The sequence below is a fragment of the Lepus europaeus genome, chromosome 22 (assembly GCF_033115175.1).
Source record: "Lepus europaeus isolate LE1 chromosome 22, mLepTim1.pri, whole genome shotgun sequence".
Classification (NCBI taxonomy): Eukaryota; Metazoa; Chordata; class Mammalia; order Lagomorpha; family Leporidae; genus Lepus; species Lepus europaeus.
In genome coordinates, this window is record NC_084848.1 from 10,307,166 (window position 1) to 10,334,625 (window position 27,460).

At 48.0% G+C, this 27,460-nt stretch overlaps 1 protein-coding gene across 4 annotated transcripts in view; it reads left to right on the plus strand.

Moving 5' to 3' along the window:
• The first annotated feature begins 7,171 nt into the window (after positions 1–7,171).
• ATXN3 (ataxin 3) overlaps positions 7,172–27,460 on the plus strand; it is a 45,541-nt gene continuing 25,252 nt past the window's right edge. For 3 of the 4 annotated variants that reach the window (XR_009864803.1, XM_062181296.1, XM_062181298.1), the window contains exons 1-6: positions 7,172–7,240; positions 18,338–18,502; positions 18,710–18,754; positions 21,404–21,489; positions 21,882–21,948; positions 25,310–25,397. Coding sequence is in view for 3 of the 4 variants with exons in the window: in XM_062181296.1 (XP_062037280.1) it covers positions 7,217–7,240; positions 18,338–18,502; positions 18,710–18,754; positions 21,404–21,489; positions 21,882–21,948; positions 25,310–25,397 (475 nt within the window). In the remaining variant the exon portion in view is untranslated. The remainder of the gene's footprint in view (positions 7,241–18,337; positions 18,503–18,709; positions 18,755–21,403; positions 21,490–21,881; positions 21,949–25,309; positions 25,398–27,460) is intronic. The other variant, XM_062181297.1, reaches the window with a different exon arrangement.

Sequence of the window (27,460 nt, forward strand, 5' to 3'; positions counted from 1 at the left end):
ATAAAATAATTAAAAAATGTTTCAAGACACCAGAGAAATAGTCCTTAAAAAATATTCTTTTGCCCTTGATATATGAAAGTGGGTTGATGAATAATACATGAAAAGTCATTAAGGAACAAAAAAGCAAATAGTGCTGATCAGTAACATTAGGTCATATTTCTTTTGTTTTCTTTGGTGTATTTTGGGCATATACACTATTTTCAGAATGTCCCTAAGTCTTAGCCCACAGAGGAATGTATGGGAGGTTTTAACACTGGGTATGTTTCTTTGGAAACGTAAATTGCTAATGCCAAGATCAGTAGAAGGAAATTGAGTTCTCTCTTGGTTTACTTCTGAATTTTTAACTATTTTGTTAAGTCCAGTTACCTCTTATTGGAAACCCAATTTTATTCATTGGCTTTAGGCAAAATTGAATTTAGCAGAAATAAGATTACAATGAAACAATACCTCCTAGTTAGCATTTATTGTTGTCAGAACTCAGGATGCTCAAATTGACACACATTACAAATTTTAAGATGTCAAAATTTGAAATTATTCTGTTGACTGTTTGGTGGTAACGAAATTAATGCCAGCTTGTGAAAAGTACAGTGTTCAAGAAGAAGGAAATAGCTGTGCCGTCTCACTAGTTGACAGAAATTTCAGTGAAGTAGACTAGAGACAAGCTGGCACAGAGGATGTCTGCCGGAAGTGTGTGTCTTTGGCCTGTTCCTTCTCCAGGGACTTGTTCTTGAGTAGCTCACTAGCCTCTCTTTCTTGTATACTGAATTATTGTGATAACTTTTTTTGCACCCATGTATCAAAAAGAATTGAGGGGTCAGTGCTATAGCGCAGCAGGTAAAGCCACTGCCTGCAGTCCCAGCATCCCATGTGTGCACCAGTTCGAGTCCTGGCAGCTCCACTTCTGATCCAGCTCTCTATCATGACCTGGGAAAGCAGTAGAGGATGGCCCAAGCCCTTGGGCCCCTGCACCCAGGTGGGAGACCCTGAAGAAGCTCCTGGCTCCTGGCTTTGGATCAGCGCAGCTCCGGCCATTGTGGCCATCTGGGCAGTGAACCAGCAGATAGAAAGCCTCTCTCTCTGCCTCTGCCTCTCTGAAACTCTTTCAAATAAATAAATAAATCTTAAAAAGAAAGATAATATACTTTGAGCTCATGCTTTCTTGGTTTTGTTTTTATTTTCTAAGATTTATTTATTTATTTGAAAGGCAGAACTACAGAGAGAGAGAGAGAGGTCTTCCACCTGCTGGTTTACTTCCTAGATGGCCACAACAGTTGGAACTGAGCTGATCAGTAGCCAGGAGCTTCCTCCAGGTCTCCCATGTGGGTTCAGGGGCCCAAGGACTGGGGCCATCTTCTACTGTTTTCCCAGGCTACAACAAAGGGCTGGATCAGAAGTGAAGCATCCGGGACTTGAACTGGCACCCATATGGGATGCTGGCACTGCAGGCGGCAGCTATACCCACTATGCCACAGCGCCAGTCCCTCACGCTTTCTTTAGTTTTGCGCTTCATGTCAAGAAAGAAGAAATTATATTCCACAGGGTTGGACCAAGTTTTACGAGTTTTCTTTAATAGATCTTTGGGCTGGGTGTAACATCATTAACAGACTCTGGTGGTACCAAAGATGTGCAAAGGGAATTTGTACATGGTTTACTTGAAAATTCTATTTATGGAGGACATATAGATAACTATTTTGACCTTAGAGTTCTTCAGTCATACCTTAAGCAATTTTTTACTTCTTCAATAGTTGATATATTAAACCAAAGGAACAAGAAAAGCATTTTTCCTTATTCCGTGTCTCTGCCAAAATCCTGCAGCATTTTAGACTACTATGATGTCATGAAAAACTTCCTAGTTCATGACAAACCTCGTTCTTTGGTCTTCCTGCCAATATTGCTCGCTCATCACAGCACATGATCAATTCTCAGGTTATTTCACCGTTGAGGATCTTGGGCAGATCAGTTACAGCCGCTTGCAAATCTGATAGAGAAATCTGGTCTAATGAACTTTCTCTTTTCTCAATCTCTGGAAGAAATTAAACCAGAATTCAAACCTGATCATCAGAAAGTATCTCCTAGTGATGGACAAGGATCTCGGATCTTAGCATCCATTGTTCTTGAACAATTTAATGCCATCCGTGTACTACAAAGTGTTCATCAGTGTCTCGCTGCTCTCAGCAAAGTCATCAGAGCAACTGCCTTATTGAGTTCAGAAGTACAGAAATTGGCAAGTGCTTTGTTAAAAAAAAAGTGTCCCCTCACATGGCAGAGTAAGTGGGAACGCCCTAAGGATCCCTTACAAAACCTTAGAGGGTTTGTCACTCGTGCCCTTGCAATACGGAACCGGGTAGATAAAGCTGAAAATTGGACTCTTCTCTTAGAGACACTTGACCTATCAGAACTCTTGCACCTAGGCACATTTCTTGATGCTCTTCGCCAAGACACTGCAAGGGCAGTGGGTCACTCTGGGTACAGCCTCATGGAAAGGTCGACTTCAAGAAGCAAAGCTACCAGTGAAGGTCAGTGGCTTGTTCCTGGGAGGGTGTTTGATGGAAATCGACTTTCTGAAAATCAGTGTGATTCTCCAAGTGTGTCATCGGTTCCTCCTTGTTTTTGGGCTGGACTCCACAGGGTGTGTATGGCTCCTGTGGCCTTGAAGAGGGCACCTCTGCCTGTTCACGCAAGTGCTGAGAGGGACCTTGTAACCGGCATTGATGTTCCGTGTGGAGGCAGCCAAGACCAATGGATTCAGTGCGGGAAAAACAGTAAAATCTAATGACAATAAAAGCTGTCTTAGCAAAGCAAAATGTGTATTGTTTCAGTTTTAAATAAAATGTGGTCAGTCTACATTTAATGTTAATTCAGATATTAGCATATTGTTACCCTATGTTGATCTCATTTGGCTTTTATTTGAAACAATACTTCGCACTTCTTAAAATGAATGTTTTGCTCAAGGTAAGAAATTAAAAGTGTTTATTAAAAAAAAAAAAAAAAAAGAACTGCATTTACTCACTGCTCTGTACCCACCCTTGACATAAAGAGCAAACCTCTCCAGGCCTGCAGCAGCTGAGGGTGTGGTGACGCGTGAAGTAGCAGGTGTTGCATGGCGCAGTGGGGCTCCACCTCAGGCACACACAAGGCTCGGTGGTGGCCCAAAGGGCTGTTTCTCAGCTTTCCAGAAGTCAAGGGAAGAAGCTGATGTGACCGGAGCAGAGGAAATTTGAGGACATAAAGTGGGACAGGCAGTTGGCCCAGAACACAAAGAGCTTTGGCCAGCGTCAGGAAGTAATGGGAAGCCACTAAAGAATTGTAAAGAAAATAATAATGATAATATTTGTATACTAAAGAGGCCCAGGGCAGGGACCAGTACTGTGGCATCCCATATGGGCGCCAGTTTGAGACTGGGCTGCTCCTCTTCTGATCCAGCTCTCTGCTATGGCTGGGAAAGCAGTAGAAGATGGCCCAAGTCCTTGGGCCTCTGCACCCATATGGAAGACCTGGAAGAGGCTCCTGGCTCCTGATTTCAGATTGGCACAGTTCCAGCCGTTGCAGTCATCTGGGAAGTGAACCAATGGATGGAAGATCTCTCTCTGCCTCTGCCTTTCAAATAAATAAACAAACAAATCTTAAAAAAAAAAAAAAAAAAAGTCCCAGGGCAGGTGTTGTAGCGCAGCCAGTTAGGCTGCCCTCTGTGGCTCTGCCATCCCATAGCGGAGTGCGAGTTCGCGTTCTGGCTACTCTGCTTCCATTCCAGCTTCCTGCTAATGTGCCTGGGAAAGCAGCCGAATGGCTCAAGTACTTCAGTTCCTGCCACTCATGTGGGAGACCCAAGTGGAGTTCCTGGCTTCTGGCTCTGTCCTGGCAAAGCCATGGCTGTTACAGCCATCTGGGGAATGAAGCAGCGGATGGAAGAGCTCTCTCTTGTCACTCTGCCTTTCAAATAAATTATCTTTTAAGAAAGAATCACTGATCATTATAGTCACAATGCCTAATCTTCAGTAACACTGTTCAATGAACGGAAAAATGGCAAAATCTGTATTTCTGAAAGGTCACGGACAGCATTATGAATAGACCCCTTGCGAGTGGAATTGGAGGACACTGATCCAGAAGTTACCAGGAGAACTTGAAATAAGCTGCAGTGTCAGAGACGGAGGGAGGAGAGATTTGGGGACGGAAACGTGAGACTCAGGACTGCTTGGAGTAAGGGACGCCGTAGATGGGTTAGGGGGAAGAATCACAGTGACTGCCAGGTGCTTGGTCTGTTGGACCTCTCAGTTGCAGAGATGCCCACTTGCTCGGGAGGACGCCCAAAAATCCAGACTCCAGACCAGTTGATGCAAAAAACACGAGGTTTTTATTGAACGTTTGCGCAAACGGGCCCCCACCTCAGGTAGTGAGGAGCCGTGAGTGGCAGTTTCACACAGGTTATATAGGCAACGAATTAGCATATTCCTAATGTGCATGCGTAGGATTGGTCGGTTCAGAGGGACCATTAGCATATGGGAGAATGCTGGTGGAGAGTGCTGGTGGAAAATGCAGAGGTGGCACGGGATTGGCTGGTTCGGAGGGACAATTAGCATACCGGAGAATGCTGAGGGAGAGTGCTGAGGTGTTACAGGATTGGCCGGTCGCAGTGACATCATAAGTGCGCGCCTAGAGACTCTCCAAAGGGGAGGGGCAGCTCTGCTCTGGGCGCGCCCAGAGGTTTCCCGGAGGGGAGGGGCAGTTCTGCTCTGGGCGTGCCTAGAGGTTCTCTGAAGGGGATTGACTTTTCCTTCCCAGAGAACGTCCTGCCCGCTAGACTCTGGGGAACATCTAACCTCTTAAGAAGCCCCTGATATTTGCCCAGGCCTAGTTTCTTGTCCCTCCCCCCATAAGGGTCCTTCAGTCTGGTCTGGATGCTTGTGCCCCTCCAAAATTCACGCATTGAAACCTAATCCCCACCGTGTTGCCATTAAGAGGCAGGGCCCTTGGGGAGGGAGGGAGTCATAGGAGCAGAGCCCAGGAGGGTGAGGGGTTCCCTTTTAAAACGGGCCCGGGAGAGCTTGTTTGTCTGCTGTGTGAGGATAAGGCACCACCTGTGACGAGCTGACCCTCACTGGACACTGTGTCTGCTGGAACTTTGACCTAGGCTTCCGAGCCTCTAGAATGGCAGGGTCTGCTTATGGACTACCCGGGTTTAAGGTACTTCATTAGAGCAGCCCGCATGGACTGAGACACGGGACTTACGGACTACCCGGGTTTAATGTATTTCGTTAGAGCAGCCTGCGTGGACTGATACACGGGACTTACGGACTACCCGGGTTTAACGTATTTCATTACAGCAGCCTGCGTGGACTGAGACACGGGACTTCATCAGTTCATTTGAAGGCCATCAACTATAGCTTCAAATTGGAAAAAGTGAGTTGCGGCTTGTTGCACTTGGTGACTCATTTCTTTGGTTGGGCCACAGAGAGTAGGACTTCCCCCAGTTGAGGACTGTAGGTTGTACCTGCACGGATGTTCAGCCAAGATAACCAAATCCTCCTCTTGTCTTCACTGTGGTCTGTTCCCTGCTTCTACTGCCCTTCTGCACTTGTTGAACTTGGGTTCCACTGAGTCACCAATGGTCTCCATAGCAACAGCATGGGGGGGTTCTTCTCCATGTTGCTTGACTTGGTGGCAGCGACTGATACTGACTGCTCCCTGAAACATGCCCACCCCAGGACTTACGGGTACTTCTCGGTTTCTGCTTGTCTAGCCCCAGGGCTCAACCCTGAATCCGCAGTCTCTCCCTTTTCTCTGCGGTTTTATTCACCTCTTCTGTTTTCAACAAATCCCCGCTCTACATGTAAAACAGACTCGGAGCTCCAGACCTGATTATGTAACCAATACTCAACAAAAGCACTTGAGTCTCTCAGATACTCCAAGTGCAGTATTTCCAAAATGTTATCTCTTCTCTTCCGGTTTTTCTGATCTCAGCCATGGTGGCTGCCAAGACAGAAACCTGGAAGTTGGCCCTACCCCCTCTGTCTCCCTCATTCCCCAGTCTTGTCCAGGGCTCCCGATTCCCTGAGCATCTCTCACAGCGGTCTCTGCACCTTCAAGCCACTCCCCAAGTCCAAACCACCTCAGCCTTCTTCGGAGTCCCTCATTGACAGCTGCTGTCCTGCAGCCTGAGTGACCTTTCCAAAACCCAATCTCAGCACCATGGGGCAGGGGTTGTGGCATAGTGGGAGAGCCGCATCCCATGTTGGCACCGGTTCGAGTCCAGGCTATTCCATTTCCCATCTGGCTCCCTGCTAACGCTCCTGGGAAAGCAGCAAAGGATGAGCCCTTGGGCTCCTGGCTTTGGCTTGGCCCAGCCCTGGCTGTTGAAGCTGTTTCGGGAGTGAACCGGCAGATGGAGGATCTCTCTAACTCTGCCTCTCACAAAAATACAATCTCAAGAGGTGTGCACCACGACCTGGTTTCAAGGTGCAGCATCTGCACCCATACTTTCCCTTAAGCTTCATCAGGCCCCCACCATCCTCCCCCTTCCCACTTCCCCCACCGGGTGCCTCTTGAGGGCCGGGGCACCTACACTAGTGATAAGCTCCCTGAACTTGGATGCTGGCAAGGCAACTGAGGATCCGACCACGGACACTGCTGCTCTTAGCTAATCTGTGCCTCAGTTTCCTCGTGAGTATACCAGGTGTAATAGCGCCTACATCAGAGGTCACTGTATTTAATGCCAAGCACTTAGAAGAGTGTCTAGCCCAAAGCAAACCCTATCAAAACAATTTTCACACAAGTTAGGCATTGGGGGAATACAGTATTGCCTTCATGACAACTACTTCCGTAGGGGGACACCAAGTAATAGTTAACAATTATATGCAGATTTCATAAGCAGAAGGTGGAAAGTACAGTGGAAAACAACATTATCACACCTGGAAACCTAACAATCCATAGCAATGGGTGGGAAACCCAGGAGATCCTCCAGACGGCAGGCGGCGCTGTAGCACCCCACCCGCCCCACGGCTGGGTAGGAGGATGCACTACCGAGATCACGTGGCCCCGCGTTTACCGCCTCGGCGCCCACTTGCTTTTCTGCGCCACGTGACTCACATTCTCGGGGGTGATTGGTCCGCGTGATGCACGTGGGCAGGGCGGGGCGGGGTGGGCTGAGGGGTGGGGCCGAGGGGGCGGAGCTGGAGGGGGCTTGTTCCGCGCGGGGGCCGTTGGCTCCAGACAAATAAACATGGAGTCCATCTTCCACGAGAAAGTGAGTGTCCGCGTTCGGTGGTGGCGGCCGGGGGCCGTGGCCGTGGCGGCCCCCGGCGGGCTGGGTGGGGCCCGCGCCGGGCGAGGGGCGCCGCTGGAGCGCTCCGCCTCCTGAGCCCGGAGTGCGGCTTCAGCGACGCCCCCGCCGCACCTTCCGCCCCGGAGGCCCCTGCCCGGGGAGCCGGGGCGGCGCGGGGCGCGGGCGGGGGCGAGGGCCGGGCCGGGGCGGCGCGGGGCGGCTGGGCGTGATGGAGGGGGCCGCGCCCCGCCGGCTCCCTCACACTCGCGGACGCTCCCGGCGCGCGGGCCGGCCCCCCGCAGAATGAGCTTGGCCTCGCCGGGGCTCCTCGTTCCATCTTGGAACCCCGCGGGCCCCTGGGTCTCTGCGGCCGGGAGCCCCTCGCGGGCGGGCAGCGTGGCTCGCCTCCAGGGGGGCCCGGCGCTGAGGACGCGGGGGCCGGGGACGCCCGGGCGGGGAGTCGCCGCGGGAGCCTTCGTGACAGGACGTTTGGGTGTGTGTCGTGCGGCCTGCCCAGGTTTCCGGATCGGGCGGCCAGCTCTGTGTTGAGGGGTCGGACGGGCTGGAATTCCGTTGTGGGCTTCCTGTCCGGCGTTGCTGCTCGGTGGCCGTGCACCTGCAGACGCTGTGGGGGGCGTGCGGAGAAACTCGCCCGTCCTCGGGCAGCGACCGGGCCGTTTGGGCGCGAGTGCAACGCCCAGGACAACTTTGGCGCATTCTGGTTTCGTAATAGTTTCGTGTTTGGGAAGGTGGCAGGTGTGGCTGTTAGTAGGAGCAAAGTTTGTGTTTTATTAAATGCTTGGGGATGTTCATTTATCCAAGACGGTGAGGAAGTCACGCGCGAGCGCGCACACACACACAGATAAATCCAAGGTGACAGAGGCATGGCGTGGATCTGCAGTGTACGTCTGAACACATTCTTGTTCCATGCGGTGCTTTTCTTCATAGGAAGCCGTGCAGCAGGTCTTGGAGCTGGACCAGACCAATTTCTGTGTGTGTGGGGGTGGGGGGGACTCAGTGGTACGATTACCACTAATACTTTGGCTTCAATGACGATTTATGAATTTGGACAAGATTTAGCTGCTTGGCTAAGGAGATTGGGTGAAAAATACCCATGTACTTTTTAAAAAAAATTATTTAATCTGTTTGAAAGTCTGAGAGACATAGCTGCCATCTTCTGGGTCACTCCCTCAAATGCCCCAGACAGCCAGGGCTTTGCCAAGCCAAGGCCAGGAACCAGGGACTCCACCTGAATCTCCTGCGTGGGCAGCAGGGACCCAGCAACTTGAGCCGTTACCTGTTTGTCCGGGGTGTGCGTCAGCAGGAGGCTGGACTTGACCCCGACACTGCAGTGTGGGAGTCGGGTGTCCCAGCAGGGTCCTTGAGTGGAAGTGGGGACACCTGAGCAGCATCTCAACTGCTGTCACATGCCCACCCCCTGTTCTCATTCCTAGTTGTCAAAGGTTTTGGTGTAGGAACAATTTTCAACATGGAAGACTTTAAACCTCTCCACCTGACTTCTTTTTCTTCTTCTTCTTTTTAACATTTATTTTATTTATTTGAAAGAGTTGCAGAGAGAGGTAGTGCCAGAGAGAGAGAAGGGTTTTCAATCCACTGGTTCACTTCCCAAATGACCCCGACGGCCGGAGCTGTGCCAATCCGGAGCCAGGAGCTTCTTCCCGGTCTCCCACGGCGGGGGTGGGGGGCAAGCACTTGGGCCGTCTTCTACTGCTTTCCCAGGCCATAGCAGAGAGCTGGATCGGAAGTGGAGCGGCTGGGCTCCAACTGGTGCCCATATGGGATGCCGGCACTGCAGGCTGGGGCTGTATTTAACCCACTGTACCACAGCGCTTGCCCTTTCACCCTACTTCCTGAGAATTTACAATGCGCATAATTTTTAATTATATGAGAGGCAGATAGACAGAGTTCCTGTCTTCTCTTTCACTCCCCAAATGCCTGCAATGATTGGGGCTGAGCTGGGCAGAAACTGAGAGATAGGAACTCAGTCCAGGTCTCCCACTTGGATGACCGGAATTCAATTTCTCAAGCCATTGCCGCCTCCCAGGGTCTGCATTGGCAGGGAGCTGGAGTCAGGAGCCAGATCTAAGCATCAGACCCTGGTGTTCCGGCATGGGACGATATGTCTTACCTGACTTTATTTTAAAGATTTATTTAAAAGGCAGAGTTTATACACAGAGAGAGAGAGCAAGCAAGCGAGCAAGCACAGGTGTGCAAGCGCTTCCATCCACTGGTTCACTCCCCAAGTGGCCGTAATGGTTGGCTGTGGGCCAGGCCAAAGCCAGGAGCTTCATCTGGGTCTCCCATGTGAGTGGCATGGACCCAAGTCAGTACCTGGGCCATCTTTCTCTGCTTTCTCGGATGCATTAGCAGGGAGCTGGATCAGAAGAGGAGCAGCCATGTCATGAGCCAGTCCTCATATGGGATGCTGGCATCATAGGCGACAGCTTAACCTACTGAGCCACAATGCCTGCTTTTTTTTTTTTTCTTTTTTTTAAAGGTTTATTTATTTATTTGAAAGGCAGAGTTACAGAAGCAGAGGCAGAGAGAGAGAGAGATCTCCTGTCCTCTGTGTTACTCTCCAAGTGGCTGTTGCTGGAGCTGGGCCAGCCAGTCTGAAGCCAGGAGCCTGGAGCTTCCAGGTCTCCCAAGTGGGTGCAAAGGCCCAAGGACTTGGGCCATCTTCTGCTGCTTTCCATAGCAGAGAGCTGGGTAGGAAGTGGAGCAGCCGGGACTCGAACTGGCTCCCATGTGGGATGCCCGTGCCTCGGGCAGAGGCTTAACCTGCGATGCCACAGCGGCCCCAGTACACTGCTGCTTCCTAACTGACATCCTAAGGGCGGGGCTAAGTGTGTGCCCACCATGTGTTTTGACAGTTGTTACGTAGTTTGATAGATTTCAGTGAACCATGCAATCAAAGGAAGCTGGGTGCTAGGCTGATGAAAATCTACTCAGCAGAACAGGACTCTCAGTCGTTAGCTTTTGGATGGGCTTAAAGGTAGCTCAGACGCACATTCACCCTGTGCATCAACTTCCATGGAGGCTCTTAACAAGTTCAAGTTCTGTGGGCACCTGAACCCTGGGAACTTAAGCGTGTTCCCAGTCCATTCTGGGACCACCATTCTCCAGAGCTCTCTGTTCCCTTCTGCAACACACTCTTAACCAGAGAACCAGCTTTGGCTCTTGAAGAAGCCGTGTCGGGCGGGATGTCCACCTACAGAAGGCAGTCCCGTTTCCACTTGAAGCAGCCTGAGTTTGCAGCCGGTTGTCCACTAGTGCGTCATCAGGGCCTGGCACGTGACCGCATCGGATTTCCGTCAGTGTGTGAGGTGGAAGTGGTGCTGATGACTGAAGTAAATGACTTTCCTGTTAGTGTTAGGAGGCCTCGCGAGGCACATGTATGCGGATCCCATTTTCTTGTTTGAGTGAGTGTGTGGTTTTCCTCTCAACTATTTAGAAACATCAAAGCCATCCTTTAATGCCGGGGCAGGTGGGACTTGGCACACGGACTAGAGTTTGCCAACTCTAACTTAAACTCATACTAAATGCTACTAGCAGGGCTGGCGCTGTGGCATAGCAGGTAAAGCTGCCACCTGCAGTGCTGGTATCCCATATGGGTGCCGGTTCAAGTCCTGGCTGCTCCACTTCCCAACCAACTCTCTCTGCTGTGGCCTGGGAAAGCAGTGGAAGGTGGCCCAAGTCCTTAGGTCCCTGCACCCATGTGGGAGACCCGGAAGAAGCTCCTGGCTTTGGATCGGCGCAGCTCTGGCCGTTGCGGCCAATTGGGGAGTGAACCAGTGGATGGAAGACCTCTCTCTCTCTGCCTCTCCTCTCTCTGTGTAACTCTGACTTTCAAAGAAATAAATAAATCTTTAAAAAATAAAATGAAATAAATGGTACCAGCTGCTGGTTTTATGGATGCTTTCAGTTCTTTTGACCACTTTCTGTCATTTTGTTCCTTTCTGGCTACTCTTGGTCCAGTCACAGTACAGTCTAAATTGTTCATAAAAAAACTAGAAATTTTTATTTTTATTTTACATTAAAGATACATAGATTGCCTGTTCACTGGTTCACTCCCCAAATGCTTGCAGCAGCCAGAACCGGACCAGACTGAAGCCAGATCTCCAGTGTGGGTGGCGGGGACCCAAGCACTTGAGCTGTCATCTCCTCCCAGGGTGTGCATTAGCAGGAAGCTGTTCCAGAAGTCTGGGAGCTGGGACTCAAGCCAGGCACTCCTGCTCTATGGGATGCTGGTATCTCAAGGGGCCGCTTAACTACTGTACCAAATGCGTACCCCCAAATCCCTCCCCCCCTTTTTTTTTTTAAAGATTTATCTTATCTTTGAAAGGCAGAGTGATAGGGAGAGACTTTCCATCTGCTGGTTCACTCTCCAAATGGCCACAACAGCTGGAACTGGGCCAAGAAGTCCAGATCTAGGAAGTCCATCTAGGTCTTGCACGTGCGTGTCAGGGACGTGAATATTTGAGCCTTTTTCTCAGGTGCATTAACAGAGATGGGATTGGAAGTAGCGTTACCAGGACTTGATTGGCACTGCTCTGTGAGATGCCGATGTCCAAGCAGTGCCGGATGCCCACCCCTTAAATTGATACTTGTTAAAGTTTTGTTTATTTGAAAGAGTGACACAGAAATAGCTAGAAATATTCTAGCTACCTGTTCACTCCCTGAATGCCTGCAACAGCCTGGACTAGGCCAGGAGCTCAGAACTCTATCCAGGTCTCCTTCATGGGTAGCAGGGACTCAAATACTTGAGCCAAAATCTGCTGTCTCCCAGGGTGCACATCAGCAGGAAGCTGGATTGGAAGCCGAGTGGGTAATTGAACCCAGGCACAGTGACATGGGATGCAGGTGTCCCACACAACGCCTGCTCTAAATGGGTACTTTTAACGTAACATGGACTGGGCGTGATGACTGCTAGAGCAGTGAGAGAGGCTGAGCGTTGACTTTGTGACGTCCATTTTGCTCTTCTGTGGTTGCTGGCATTAGCTGTCGTTAGGACATCTGGGCCTTAGGAAAAGCCACATCCTGACAAGTGGCCATAGGACAGACAGCCTTTGCAGCCTCTGCCTGGGTTGGAATCCCAGCCCTGCCATGGACTGCGTGCGCGATCCTGGGCAGGCTCCAAGCTCTGATCTTCATGCCCCCTTTCCTCCGTACGCTGTGAGGCCCCCTCAGAGTTGTGAGTGCAGATGGTGCTCCAGCAGAGCAGGCCGTGGTCCCATCACGGTGCTTGTGCCCTGAGCCTCGTCGTAAGTTGAGTTGGCGAAATGCTGGGGGCTTGACGTGGATCCCTGGCTAGTCCATTTCTGACGGTACACTTAGGTTATACCTGGTTTCCGTTGTAGTTTATTAATGGTGTCCCTGGGAATTTCAACTTGTTTCAGGTTGGTCCTGAAGTTGGTGTTAGAGAAATGGTTTGGTTGCAGTTACCTTTTATGATTTGATAAAACACCTTGGTAGGGGCCGACGTTGTGGCGTAATGGGTAAAACTGCCACCTGTGACCCCGGCATCCCATGTGGGTAAGAGTTCGAGTTCCAGCTGCTCTACTTCCAGTCCAGCTCTCTGCCAGTGTGCTTGAGAAAGAAACAGAAGATGTCCCAAGCGGTTGGGCCCCTGCCACACAGGTGGGAGACCTGGATGAAGCTCCTGGCTCCGGCTTCAGCCTGGCTCAGCCCTGGCTGATGTGGCCATTTGGGGAGTGAACCAACAGATGAAAGATCTCTTTGTCTCTCCTTCTCCCTTTGTTAATCTGCCTTTCAAATAAATAAATGAATCTTTAAAAGAAAAATAATTTGGTAGACCTAGGAATGCAGTTTGTTCCTTTGACCCTAGCACAATAAAGTCTGTGCCTGAAATCTTGGGATTTCAACGCCACTACACTGTAGAGCAAAGTGAATTTCTGTTCCACTTTGGTGAAAGTTCAGTGTGAATGAGATGCTTGGGGATAGTTTGGGGCAGGAAAATGTAATATCTTAGGACCATTGTACATTTGGGTGGGGGATTTTAATCTATCTTGTGACTTGAAGTCATTTTTCATTCTAGACTGAACAGTTTGTTCTTCCATTAAAGCATTTTGTAAGTAAACAACTTGGTCGTATAATTTTCCTGCAGCAGGCAGTTTAACTTGGGCAAAATTTTAGTTAAGTAGTTTATTTTTCTGTAATTTAGATGTTTATTCATTTATTAGAAAGGCAGAGCTCTTCCGTCTACCGATTAACTCACCAAATGCCTCCAACACCACGTAGCTGGGACTGAGCCTGCCTGAAACCAGGAACCTGGAATTGAACCAAGTCTCCCACATGGGTGGCAGGGACCTAAGTATTTGAGCTGTCACTGCTGCCTCCCAGGGTATGCGATAGCAGGAAGCGGGAACTGGAAACAGAGCCAGACTTCAAGCCTGAGCTCTCCAGTATGGGTGCGAGCTTCCCAAGCAGCATTTATTTTTTAAAGATTTGTTTGTTTATTTGAAAGAGATACAGAGAGGCCGAGACGGAGAGAGAGAGGTCCACTGGTTCTCTCCCAAAATGGCCAAGCAGCATTTTAACCACTGTCCCAATTGCATTCCCTGAAGATAATTTTTTTATGGAGAAGATTTTTTTTAATAAAATATCTGGAGGTTAAGTATGATGGCCATTGTTTGCACAGGACAAAACTAGAACTAATGCCTGAAAACCCAGTGTCTGTTATTATGTTAGGTCGCTCCGGATGTGCAGGATAGCGGTATCTTAGCAAAGGCTTCTTTCTTGTCATTTGGATTCTTTTGTTTTTTAAAGATTTATTTAAGCCGGCACCGCAGCTCACTAGGCTAATCCTCCGCCTGCGGTGCCGGCACACGGGGTTCTAGTCCCGGTCGGGGTGCCGGATTCTGTCCCGGTTGCCCCTCTTCCGGGCCAGCTCTCTGCTATGGCCCAAGAAGGCAGTGGAGGATGGCCCAAGTGCTTGGGCCCTGCACCCCATGGGAGACCAGGAGAAGCACCTGGCTCCTGCCATCGGATCAGCGTGGTGCACTGGCCGCAGCGTGCCAGCCGCGGCGGCCATTGGAGGGTGAACCAACGGCAAAGGAAGACCTTTCTCTCTGTCTCTCTCTCTCACTGTCCACTCTGCCTGTCAAAAAGAAAAAAAAAAAAGAAAAAAAAAGGAAAAAAAAGATTTATTTATTTATTTGAAAGTCAGAGTTACACAGAGAGAGGAGAGGCAGAGAGAGAGAGGTCTTCTATCCGATGGTTCACTCCCCAATTGGCCACAACATCCGGAGCTGTGCCAATCTGAAGCCAGGAGCCAGGAGCTTCTTCCAAGTCTGCTTTATTTTTAAAAATTATTTGACAGGGGCTGGCGCTGTGGCACAGCAGGTTAAAGCCCCGGCCTGAAGCACCGGCATCCCATATGGGCGCCGGTTCTAGTCCTGGCTGCTCCACTTCCAATCCAGCTCTCTCCTGTGGCCTGGGAAAGCAGCAGAAGATGGCCCAAGTCCTTGGGCTCCTGCACCCGCATGGGAGACCTGGAGGAGGCTCCTGGCTTCGGATCGGCGCAGCTCCGGCCATTGCAGCCATCTGGGTAGTGAACCAGCGAATGGGAGGCCTCTCTCTCTGTCTCTATCTCTCTGTAACTCTTTCAAATAAATAAAATCTTTTAGAAAAATTATTTGACAGATATATTCCTATTTTGCAGATAGTTTTAATTAATTCATTCTCATTGTTATATTGAATTCCTTTGTGAAAATATTTCGGTTTACATTTGTACTGTGACCCAAACTGCATTTATGTAGTTTCCAGTTTGGGAACCATTACAGGTGTTGCTGTTATGAACATTCTTTCGCGTGTCTGTTGATCAACATGTGTTTGTAGTTCTGGTGTTTGCGTTATATGCCCAGTAATGGAGCTGCTGAGTAATAAGCTATGTGTATTTAGGCTTTAGTAGATACAGTAAATAGTTTTTTGTTTTTTGTTTTTTTAATTTTTATTTTTTTTTTATTTTTGACAGGCAGAGTGGACAGTGAGAGAGAGAGCGAAAGGTCTTCCTTTTGCCGTTGGTTCACCCTCCAATGGCCGCCGCGGTAGTGCGCTGCGGCCGGCGCACCGTGCTGATCCGATGGCAGGAGCCAGGTGCTACTCCTGGTCTCCCATGCGGGTGCAGGGCCCAAGGACTTGGGCCATCCTCCACTGCACTCCCTGGCCACAGCAGAGAGCTGGCCTGGAAGAGGGGCAACCGGGACAGGATCGGTGCCCTGACCGGGACTAGAACCCGGTGTGCCAGCGCCGCAAGGCGGAGGATTAGCCTGTTGAGCCACGGCGCCGGCCGATACAGTAAATAGTTTAATAGTTTTCCAAAGTAGTTGTATTCGTTTACACATCCACTCAGCATATGACAGTTTCAGTGTCTGTAATCCTTTCCACCATTTTAGCCATTCTGCAGTAGTAGAAATAACACTATGTTTTGTCTGGTTAATTTTCTTTCTTCTTCTTCTTCTTTTTTTTTTTTTTTTCCTTTAAATAAGACAGAGACAGAGCGAGTTCTCATCAGATGGTTCACTCCTCTGCTGCTTTTAGTCATGGAGGCTGGGCTAGGCCAAAGCAGAGCCCAGAACTCAGTCCAGGTCTCCCACGTGGGTGGCAGGAAACCCAATTACTTGAACCCTCACCACGACCGTTCAGTATCCACATTAGCAGGAAGCTGGAGTTAGGAGCCAGAGCCAGGAATTGAGCCCAGAAACTCCAGCGTGGGCCCCAGGTGTCTGAACCGGTGTGTGGGCAGCCATGCCCATGTGATGGTTTAGTATCCGGTACTGCGCTGAGTAGTGAAGCTGAGCACCTGCTTTGTGTTTTTAGTTGTTTAGCGCTTGTGATGTGTGATGTGCTTGTTTGTCTTGCCTGTTGTTAGCACAGTGGTAAGTAGAGGCTCTTTACACCCCGTCATTTAACACATTCCTCAGTGGGCGCTGCTCTCTGACAGCAGAAACCGGGAGGAAAAAAGAGGTGGAGACAAAGAAGTTGCTGTGGCTTGAAGGATAGTGACTTCTCACCCTAGCTACTTCTTCCTTACCAGACTAGCGAAATAAACTGATTTCACCCCTGCCCCAGACTGAGACGGCCTCATGCTGCCTTTTTAAAGTTTTTATTATTATTAACTTTTATTTATTTGAAAGGCTTTTGTTTATTTGAAAAAGATCTTCCATCCCTTAGTTCACACCCCAAATGCTTGTAACAGTTCAGGCTGAGCCAGGCCAAAGCTGAGAGCCCGAAATTCCATCTGGGTCTCTCATGTAGCTGGCAGGGAGCCAAGTACTTGAGCCGTCACCACCGTGCATTAGCAGGAAGCTGGATCGGAACAGGAGCCGGCCTTGAACCCAGGCCTCCAAATTGGGATGCAGTATCCCAAGTGGTGGCTTAACCATTGCACCACAGCGCCTGCCCCCATGCTGCCTTTCCATAATACACCCTAGATCTTTTCAGCAGCTAAATTTTGTTCCTAGGAAAAAAACGATTCATCAGGAAAAATGTGTATCCTTCAAGGTGATGCTCTTTTGGGGTCACCGTATACTGTGTGATGAGGCTCAGAACAAGCTGTGTGCTTCCCGACAGGTTGAGTGAAGGAGCAGACCTCGCTAGGGCAGGGAGGAGCTTAGCTGGCCAGGGTTAGCAGGAGAAGAACCGTTGTCGCATTGGCCATTGTCTCAGAGCGGCAAGTCCGGGATCTGTGTTCATGGGGAGAACCTTGCAAACCCTGAGTCGCCCTTGTCGCAGGGCAGCCTGGGAAAGTAGCACTGTTGGGAGGGGGAGAGCGTGACAGGCAGTCTGGACTGGAACTCAGGGTTCAGTTGTATGAGAAAGAGTTGGGCCCATGGAAGGTTGTAACCTCCTCACCCCGCAGCCATGAGGAGGAAGCCGGTTGTCCAGTGGGGAGCTGACCTGGATACAGACCCTCCTCCAGGTTTGGCCAGGAGTGAGTGCCAGGGACCCGGTTGGAGAGTTCTGCTCGTTGACTGCACTCTGTGCGTTATCTGGAGTTCCCTGAAACAGACGCCGGCTCTAGAGCTCTAAATCCCTTACTTTTTACATTTTGTATTTATTTTATTTGAAAGGCAGAGAGGTCTTTCATTGGCTGCTTCACTCCCCAAACGCCTGAAGCAGCCAGCAAGGAGGCGGGAGCACAATCAGCTCTCCCACGTGGGCAGCAGGGGTCCAGGCTCCGTATTGCAGGAAGCTGGAATCAGAAGCCGGAGCGGGGAGCTGGTCCCATCCTCTCTGAGGGAGATGACCTAACGGCGTGCTGACTGCCAGGCCAGACGCCGGACGCTAGAGCTGCAAATCTTTTTTTCTTTCTTTAAGATTGATTTTAATTATTTGAAAGGCGAAGTTAGAGATTGATCTTTCATCTGCTGCTTCACTCCTCCAGTGACCACAACCACTGGGGCTGGGCCATCTGCTGCTGCTCTGCCAGGCTCAGGAGCAGGGAGCTGGATCCGATGTGAAGCAGCCAGGACCAGAACTGGTGCCCACATGAGATGCTGGCATCACAAGCAGCGGCTGACCCTCAGCTGCAGCTCTGCGTGTGGAATAACTTTTCTTCTCACCTGTGTCAGTTCTTGAGCTTTGAAATACCAGAAACAAGTATATAGAACCAGTAGAGCTGTTTTAAAAAAAAGGCCAGGGCTTCAAATTCCCTTTAAGCATTAATAGTTTGCCATGAATATTCAAAGGTGAATTTCTTTGAGGAACTGAAAATGAGAGGTTAAATATTTTTGTAGAGTAGTTTTTAGTAAAATGTGAGATTTGATATATTTAATAGTGTTAAATATGAGTCATTGTTAAGTTTTTGGATTGTATAGCTAAATAATTGTTGTTTCATTGATGGTAACATAAAACAAAAATGGACAAATCAAAATACACGTACCTGTGGGAGTCACGTTTTTCTAAGGCTTCAAAGGTTTGTGTAACCATATTGAAAAGTTAATTAAATTCCTTAGTGGAAAATACTATACAAATTGTTTACTAAGTCACATCCTAATAAATCACATACGTATTTTTTTCTTTTGGAAATATTAGCAAGAAGGCTCACTGTGTGCTCAGCATTGCCTGAATAATCTGTTGCAAGGAGAGTATTTCAGCCCTGTGGAATTATCCTCCATTGCACATCAGCTCGATGAAGAGGAGAGGATGAGGATGGCAGAGGGAGGAGTCACCAGTGAAGACTACCGAACTTTTCTACAGGTTCTGACTTTGAACTCCATTTTTTGTATGTTCGTACATTTTAGAAAAGGATGAGATTTTTCCTTCAGAGATCTGACTTGTTAATTCTAATCTGCTCTTGACACTGGAAGTGGGGATGCACAGGATGTTAATTTAAATATCCACACTAACGACAGTTTTTATTCTTCCTTCTCATTTGGTGCTTTACTTGTCCGTCCTAATGAACAGCAGCCTTCTGGAAACATGGATGACAGTGGTTTTTTCTCTATTCAAGTAAGTGGTCCTCAGCACATATTCGGCATTGTCTGTGTCTCTGGCGCTATTTGAACTCAGCTTGTAGTGGATACGAAGTATCTTCTCACAGCCACTCGTAGTCACTGTGATGACAGGACCTTCAGAAGTTCCTCCAATAGGTCGTGCCCGCAGAGGTCAAGGTGATTGTCTAAAGAGATGTTTATATAGAGAAACTTGAAAATCAGGATTACCGCGTCTTCATTAAAACAGGGCTTTAGGGGCCAGCGTTGTGGCGCAGCAGGTGAGGCCACTGCCTGCGATGTCAGCATCCCATGTGGGCTCCAGTTTGTTCTCCCAGATGTCCTCTTCCAATCCAGTTCCCTGCTAATGGGCCTGGGAAAAGCAGATGATGGCCCAGTACTTGGGATCCTGACACTCACTTGCGACTTGGCTCTTGGGTTCAGCTTGGACCAGCCGTGGCCATGGCAGCTATTTGGGGGAGTGAACCAGTGGGTGGAAGACCCCTCTCTCTGTGTCCCTCTCTTTCTATAATTCTGCCTTTCAAATAACAAATCTTTTAAAAAGATAGGGCCTTTAAAAATCACTTTTTGGGAGAGGTGATTTAATTTGCATCTGATGTTAAAAACCTTAAATCTAGTAGATCACAACGTTACCTACTTATTATGTCCTGGGGAAATTCGAAAAGCTGCAGTACCCTGCTGCCTTCCATTTGAGTCAGCCGATCAGGGTCGAATGTCTTTGTGACGGGCTGTGGATTTTGATGAGTTTGTAAACTTAGAGCATCCTTCTAGTTCTGTGATGATGTGTACAGTCAGGAATTGCTTGATGACAAGACACAGTCCGAGAAATAGGTCATTTGGTGGTCTCCTCACCGTGCGAACGTTACAGAGTGAGCTTCCACAAGGCTCGCTGGTATTGCTCACTACATAGCAAGGCTACACAGCAGATACACACACATGTTGTAGCCCATTGCTCCTGTGGGGCTAAATCAGCAAAAGAGAGTGACGCGCTTGAGCGACATGGTTAGTGCCCGGTGTCTGAGGCTGAAGCTGACGTGGCGTTGCACACTGCGTTACCGTAAACTGTTTTAATGCATAGGAAGAGTACATTCTAAATAGCATAGTACATACACAAACCGCTGACAGTCATCGTCTCCATGGTCAAGTATCGCGTGCTGTACGCACGGCTGGAGGCACCGCGGCCTCTGTGCCGCCACACCGGCCCGCCTGTGAGTGAGGCACTGGGCTGCAGTGTCACGGCAGCCGTGGGCACACCTGGTCTAGAGGGTTCAGCTCTGCTGTGACCTCATGCAGCACCGTCACAGGCAGTGCATCCCTACAGAAACGTCGCTCTGTGTGACAGGATAATCTGACCTGGGAGACTGGTTTAGGACCTTTTCTGTGAATGTCCTTATTTATGTTTCCCTTGTCCTAGACTCCTCGGTCGCCAGCACTCCAGCCAGGTCCTCGTTGTGCTGCTGTTACAGCTACCACAGGGCCAGGATCAGAGGTCAGAGCTGGCCCAGCACTTGCCATTTCCGGTTTGTGTGGCGCCGGCTGTGCCGTGGGCTCACGTGTGCCTACCGCACTGCGTTCTGCACTTGAGTCTGTGCTGTGCGGTGCTGACGGTGCCGTGGGCTCACGCGTGCCTACCGCACTGCGTTCTGCACTTGCCGCTGTGGTGCCGGCTCAGTTGCCGGGTAACATTTGCTTGTAATACTCAGTCTGCACGTGCCGCTGGGCGGTGCAGTGCTGACTCGGGTGTGGGGTCATGTTTGCCTCTACGCAGCGGTCTCCACTTGCTGCTGTGTTGGCTACCGTGGAAGATAGATAGTGAGGTTGCAGAAATTTTCCTTTTTCTCAGACAATTTGAAATCATCGGGTGTGCCGTTTGTCTGTTTTTTTCAAACTGATGACCGTAGACTCTGAAATCTAATAAAACCTCCAGTTTAAACCCCCAAGGAGACTAGTAGACACATCATTACTTAGGTTGCAAATAAGGAGTTAAATGTAACTTTTCTAAACCAGCAACCTTGCAGCCAAATTATCACATGTAAGTGTGGCTGGAATTTACATCTGCATCTCTGAGGATGTTTTATCTAGGAAGTGTGTGGTTCTCTGGAACATCTCAGAAACCTGGTGTGAAAGTCACTTTTAATATGTATGTGTGTTATTTATTGATTTAGCCATGTAGCTTAACAGATACACTTTTTAAAAATCATAGCCACCGTGGGGCAACATCGTGGGGCAACGGGTTAAGCCACCGCCTGTGCCGGTCCCAACTCTGATCCAGCTCCCTATTAATGTGCTGGGAAAGCAGCAGAAGATAGCCTAGGTGTTTGGGCTCCTGTCACTCCTACAGGAGCCCCGGGTGGAGTTCTGGGCTGCTGCTTCAGTCTGGCCCACCCCAGGCTGTTGGAGCCAGGGCCCACCTCAGGCTGTTGGAGCCATCTGGGGAGTGAACCAGCTGATAGATGATCGCTCTCCTTCTTTTCTCTGTAACTCTGCCTTTCAAATAAATAAAGTAAAATCTTTTAAAAAATAGCCTTTTAGGTAAATTTATATATGAAGTACAATTGTTTGCTCAACTAATACGGCTACACTACTTAAATTTGGAATGATGATTTAATTCATGGAAAGTTGCTGTGTTTTGTTTGTTTTTTAACAGGTTATAAGCAATGCCTTGAAGGTTTGGGGGTTGGAACTAATCCTGTTCAACAGTCCAGAGTATCAGAGGCTCGGAATTGATCCCATGTAAGATTTTTGTTTTTGTTTTTTCTACATTTCTTCTTCTAAATTCAATTTTTTAAAATTATAATTTCTTAAAGGACAAAAACACATTTCCCACCTCCCCTTTTGATGTCCATGAGCACTGCACATCGCTGGGCCTCCCAGACTGTGTGTCGCAGCGTGGGGCCAACCCTGGCTGGCGCATCAGGCGGCTTGTTTCAGCACCGCATGTCTGAGCTGCTGCACACTGGCTCACATCATCGTGCTGTTCTTCAAAGTCAGTGGCACATAACTGCAAATGCAACCCTAAATTAACGCAGATTGTGTATAGTGCTTGCTAGTTGGCAAAATAAATGAACATAAACTCCTGAAATTTCAGCCTAATATTGTATATGTGTGTTTGTTTTGCTTTCCAGAAATGAAAAGTCATTTATATGCAATTATAAAGAACACTGGTTTACTGTTAGAAAATTAGGAAAACAGGTAATATTTCTCTTCCTTTTATCTTTTTTCTTATTCTGTCTTCCATTTGAAGTAGAGAGGATTGGTGCTTTTAAAATGAGGAAACTGACCAGTAATGTGTGTGTGTGTGTGTGAGGCACAGTTTCAATTTTAATAGAAATTTCCCATTTTAAAAGATAGCATCAGTTTCCTTTATGAATTTATCTGTGACAGCTGTGTACAATTTAGGTATATCACAGGGGAAATTTCATATTTAAGGTAATACAAATATCATTACCTTTAAGTAGGATTTTATGTAATGAATATGTCCTATCAGTTAATTATTAACTTTTAGAGATTTGTGTTTAGCATCATACTGTCACAAAGTCTGCGACAATGTCAGGCACAAATAAAAACATTCAGCCATGTTTCCTTTGATGTAACAAGATCATTCACAGAATTCCAAAATGCCATAAGATAAAAATATATGCATATAAAGTAATGTCCATTTTAGAAAACTATGGAATATGTCTTGAGCAGACTTTTTTCTTTAAGCAGAATCATTTAAAATTCTTCTTATTAGAATTTTGAGTCTTTCAAAGAGGGCTGTGTGAGATTTGGCTAGTATAATAGAAAGAAATGAACTGTTGGTCATGCTACCACATGGATGAGTCTCAAAACTTGTTGAAAGCTTTGTGTTTCCTTTTGTATAAAAGACTAGCCAAATTCAGACCAATCCTTAGGAACAGCAGGTGTCTGAACCAGCAGTTGCTAGCAGGTGAAGTGGGCAGGGAAGAGAGAGTCGGCAGTGGCCACAGAAAGCTGGGCAGGGATGGACATGTTCACCTCCTTGGTTGTGATGGCTTCATGGGTGTGTACAGACGTGACACTTTTCAAGTTACACATTTGAAATATGTTCAGTTTTTGCAGGTCAGTTACATGTATCAATAGAGCTGGTTAAAAAAACACAGTAAATAAAAAGCAAGAAGGTGAAGTCAAGAAAACATGCATTGAATTAAAACATTAAAATAGAATTCAAGACAAAAATCTTACTTTTTTTGACAGGCAGAGTTAGACAGTGAGAAAGAGAGACAGAAAGGTCTTCCTTCCATTGGTTCAACCCCCAAATGGTCACTATGGCCAGTGCGCTGCGCCAATCTGAAGCCAGGAGCCAGGTGCTTCCTCCTGGTCTCCCATGTGGGTGCAGGGCCCAAGGACTTGGGCCATCCTCCACTGCCTTCCCAGGCCACAGCAGAGAGCTGGACTGGAAGAGGAGCAACCGGGGCAGAATCTGGCGCCCCAACCGGGACCAAAACCTGGTGTGCCGGCGCCACAGCAGAGGATTAGCCAAGTGAGCCGCGGCACCGGCCCTTACTGTAAATTTTTAATTCTGCTACCTGGAAGCAGATTCATCTTCAGTGGCTTTTCCTTAGGGTTCCTCCTAAGGAGCTCTGAGCAGGTCAGGAGGTGGGGCAGAGGCTCAGCCTCGGCACCTGCCTGAGTGGGTGTTAACACGGGGAGAAGCCAGGCAGGGCACTGCCAAGGTAAGTTAACTTCTGGGTTTTATTTATACCTTCAAATAAATTATGATCCAATGTTCTTTTCCTGTATAATTGCTAGACGTTTAGGTCTGAAGACTTAGATTCCACAGATTTCTTTGTATTGATTTGTTAAATTTAGATCTTACGATTTTAAGAGGTTCTTCAAAATCAAATTTTTCCATCATGACTATTTTTACCTTTGACAAGTATAGAAGACATCCAGTTTTACTTTATTGTCTGTGGTTCTAATTTATAGTTTTGTTTAAAATTGCGTTTTTCACTATAGACTCTTCTCTGAGAGACCTGTATAATGAGAGAGATGACTGCAGTGTCAGAATCCAGCAAAAGTCATTGGTTGTGATGTTGACAGTAACTTTTGAAACTTTTTGAATCTTGTGGGTTGAAGTAGGATCCTTAAGAGATAATGTCTAGATCGGGGTGGAGAACATGCAGCCCCCGGGCTCCACAAGACTGGCAGAATCACTGGGTCTGGCCTTGCCGAGGCAAGTGCAGGCAGCACTCAAAAAGCAATGAATCTGTAGCAGGCCAACTTTTGAGTCGATAATTTTGTGTGGCCCGTGAATATTGTTAAAAGTATCCGAATAGCCCTTGGCAGAAAAAAGTTCCCCACCTGGCCCTGGTGCTGATGTTAATTATATGTGACAGTGGGTTAGTGATCTTTGTAAAATGAGTTGGTGACTATAAATTGTCTTCTGGAAATGGCTGACCCCCTCAAACTGGAATATTTTGACCCAAATTATCAGTAGTGGGAAAATTTTATGTAGTGGTCATTTTTCTTCCATATCAGTGTGATGTGATTAGTAATGTTGGACTGATGGTTTGAAAAAAAGTTCAATTATCGCTATCAGTAAGAAGACTTTAAAGTACTTTTGGTCCCTAACTTAGGATGGTTCCACTTACAAAATTTTTTCATATCTATTCATTTTTACTTATTTAAAAGGTAGAAAGACAAACAAAAACAAACAGAAAAAGAAAAAACATTAAAAATAAAAAGCAGAGAGAGTTCTTTCATCCACTTGTTCACTCCCCAGATGGCTGCCGTAGCCTGGGCTGGGCCAGGCTTGGGCTAGGCACCAGGAGCCAGGACTCCTCCTCTGCCTCCCACAGGCATTGACAGGAAGCTGGATCTGAAAGCAGAGGTGGGAGTTGAGCCCAGACACTTGGATGTGAAATGTGGATGTTGCAAAAGGCAGCTTAACTGGCTGCACCACGGTGCCTTCCCCACTTAGCATTTCGTAATTTTTTTATGCTGTGAAACTATCCACGTTGAGCAGAAGCAGTACATTGAACCTGGTCTTTTCCTCAGGCTAGCGATATGCAGTGCAGTCCTTTGTCACGGTGCCAGCCAGTGGCAGCAAGCTGAGCCTCCCAGACAGCCGTGAGGTCATGAGGGTAAACCCTGATTCTCAGTGCCCCGAGTCGCTGTAATGATGATATCCTGTGGAGGCCGGGGCTACTAACTGCGTTTTCAACTTAGGATGGTTTTATTGGGACATAGCACCTTTGTAAGTTGAGGTGCATCCGTGCTTGATTTACTACTTTATAGAGGAATTTAGAGTTTATGGCTTAAAACTTTTTTTAAAAGCATCTATTAGTGATAAATCTGCAGCATTCTATTTCCAGACTGTTGGTTTTTTATGATGTGTTTACTGAAAGCAGAGCAAGGTTGAGTGGTTTTTTAAGGCTACATTGTTCAGTTGTTTTTCTCCTGAGCCTCAGTGAAGCCTATTTCCATTGTTCAGACCCCTTACCAGCTTTTGCTGTGCTGTTTTTTAACGTGTGAAACTTTCTTCCTTATTACTGTAATGCGCACTAAAATACTGACTTTTATTTTTTTCCAGTGGTTTAACTTGAATTCTCTCTTGACGGGTCCAGAATTAATATCAGATACATACCTTGCACTTTTCTTGGCTCAATTACAACAGGAAGGTAAATAAAGAATGAAAATTTTGTGATACTGTCTTTCAAAATAGCTAAATAAAATGAGCGTGTTAGTTGTGAGCGTGGCAGTGGAACGTCTGTGTTGTAGGCGGGGACTTTGGGCTGTGCTCTGAATGGCACTGTTCACTGGAGTTCTCTGACGCCCACGCTCCCCTGCGGATGGCGCTTCCCTCGGGCGGCCTTCTAAATGTGGCTTTTCTCTTGTCTGCCCCGCACTGCATGCTGAGGGCAGGGGCCAGTGTTCTTCTCGGTCCGCCTTGCTCCTTCAGGCCCTGTTCCTCCCTGTAGACTGCAGCTCCCTGGAAGTGCATGGCTCTAGATAAAGCGGTCTTCCTCGTTGGCGAGTTATGACCTGTCTCACTGCCCCCTTCTCTCTCTCTCTGCCTCGGTTCTTGTATCATGTTTCTGATTTCTACATGATCAATCCATTGCCTCCCTTTTTACTTTCACAGATCACTTTCTTCACTTGCCTTGCCATTACCAGTATGCATCACCACCTTCAAGTCCAGTTACCACCTTCTTCTCTTTGACACCACTTCCTAGCTTGATTTTATACTTTCTGGTTTTTTTACATTCCAATATTTTTTAAAGATTTATTTATTTATTTGAAAGAGTTACAGAGATCTTCCTTCTGCTTATTCACTCTCCAAATGGCCACAGTGGCTGGGACTAGGTTGGGCCAGAGCCAGGGGTTTCTTCTGGGTCTCCCACATCGGGGCCAAGGACTCAGGTACTTGGGCCATCTTCCTTTTTTGTTTATTTTTTTAAGATTGATTTATTTGAAAGGCAGAGAGAGAGAGAGAGAGCGAGCGAGCATGCACGCTGTAGTCCTTGGGTTCTCTGCCCAGATGGCTACAACGGGTGGGGCTGTTGCAGAACCAGAAGCCAGGGCTCAGTCCAGTTCTCCCACGTGGGTAAAGTGCTAGGTTCTAGGACTGTCGTCTGTTGTTCCCAGGTGTGTTAGCAGGAAGAAAGTGGAGATGGGCCTTGATGCCGGTCACCCCAGTGTGGGATGCTTGTGTCCCAAGTGATCACAGGAGGCCCTGTACCAGAGTACCCACCTCTTTAATAGTTCTTTAAAGCCCACCATGGGGCCCAATCCCTCCCCTGACACCCTTAACACTTCTTTACTTACTGTGCTTATTTTCTGTAATTTGTCATTATAATCAGTTCATTGCATTCCTCAGCTTCTTTCCCAATTTCTCCCCCCATCATTCTTTAATGACTAAAGTCCTAACCTTGACCTTGACGTTATCAGTTTCTGTAACCGAGCAGCAGAGTAACATAAAATATGATTGGCTGTACAGTAAATGTAATGGACTTCAAATGAACCTTCAGTTCCACCTGACATTCTTGTTGTGTTTTCTTGGTGAATTCCTGTACCACTCACCAAGCTGATTGTGTCAGCACTCACTTTTGTAAACCTGTAGGCACTTCTGCCACTCCCTTACATTCTGCTTGTGACCTGCCTGTATAGTCCACTGAGAACATGGAAGCAACTGAGAGAACCTCGTTTGTCTGCCAGCAGACCTGTCAGCTTGCTGATGCGTCTGCCTGTGCTGTTAGCCTGTTAACATAGATGAGCTGTCCTCCGGCCCCTCCGCGTGGCGGGCTCCCAGCTCCCCCGCGCCCTTGGGGTGCTTCTGTTTGAGCCTCCACTCCTGGAGGATCAGTTTCCACTCTTACTTTTTGTATTATTCTTATCAACAGAGAAAGAAGATCTTTATCTCCGCTAAAGACTGAAAGGAAAACACTGTCTTAACTCCTGGAATGCCAGCTGTCTCCTCACTTATTTTCAGAGACTTGTCTCCAGTGCTTTCTCCTTGTGTTGACCTCAGACCAGTCACTCTGTCCATGGTGGCACCGTGCCAGCACCATGCCAGCGTGCGGCTCTCACGGTGCCTTTCACTGCATCTCCCCCATGTGAGGGTGTAGCTGACTAGACCCTCCCTTAGGGAGCAAACAAGCTCTCTTATCTGAGCTGTCAAACAAACCAAGAAAACACAATGGGGCAAACCCCTTTGTGTAGCTTCAACAGTGACCTTGTAGCC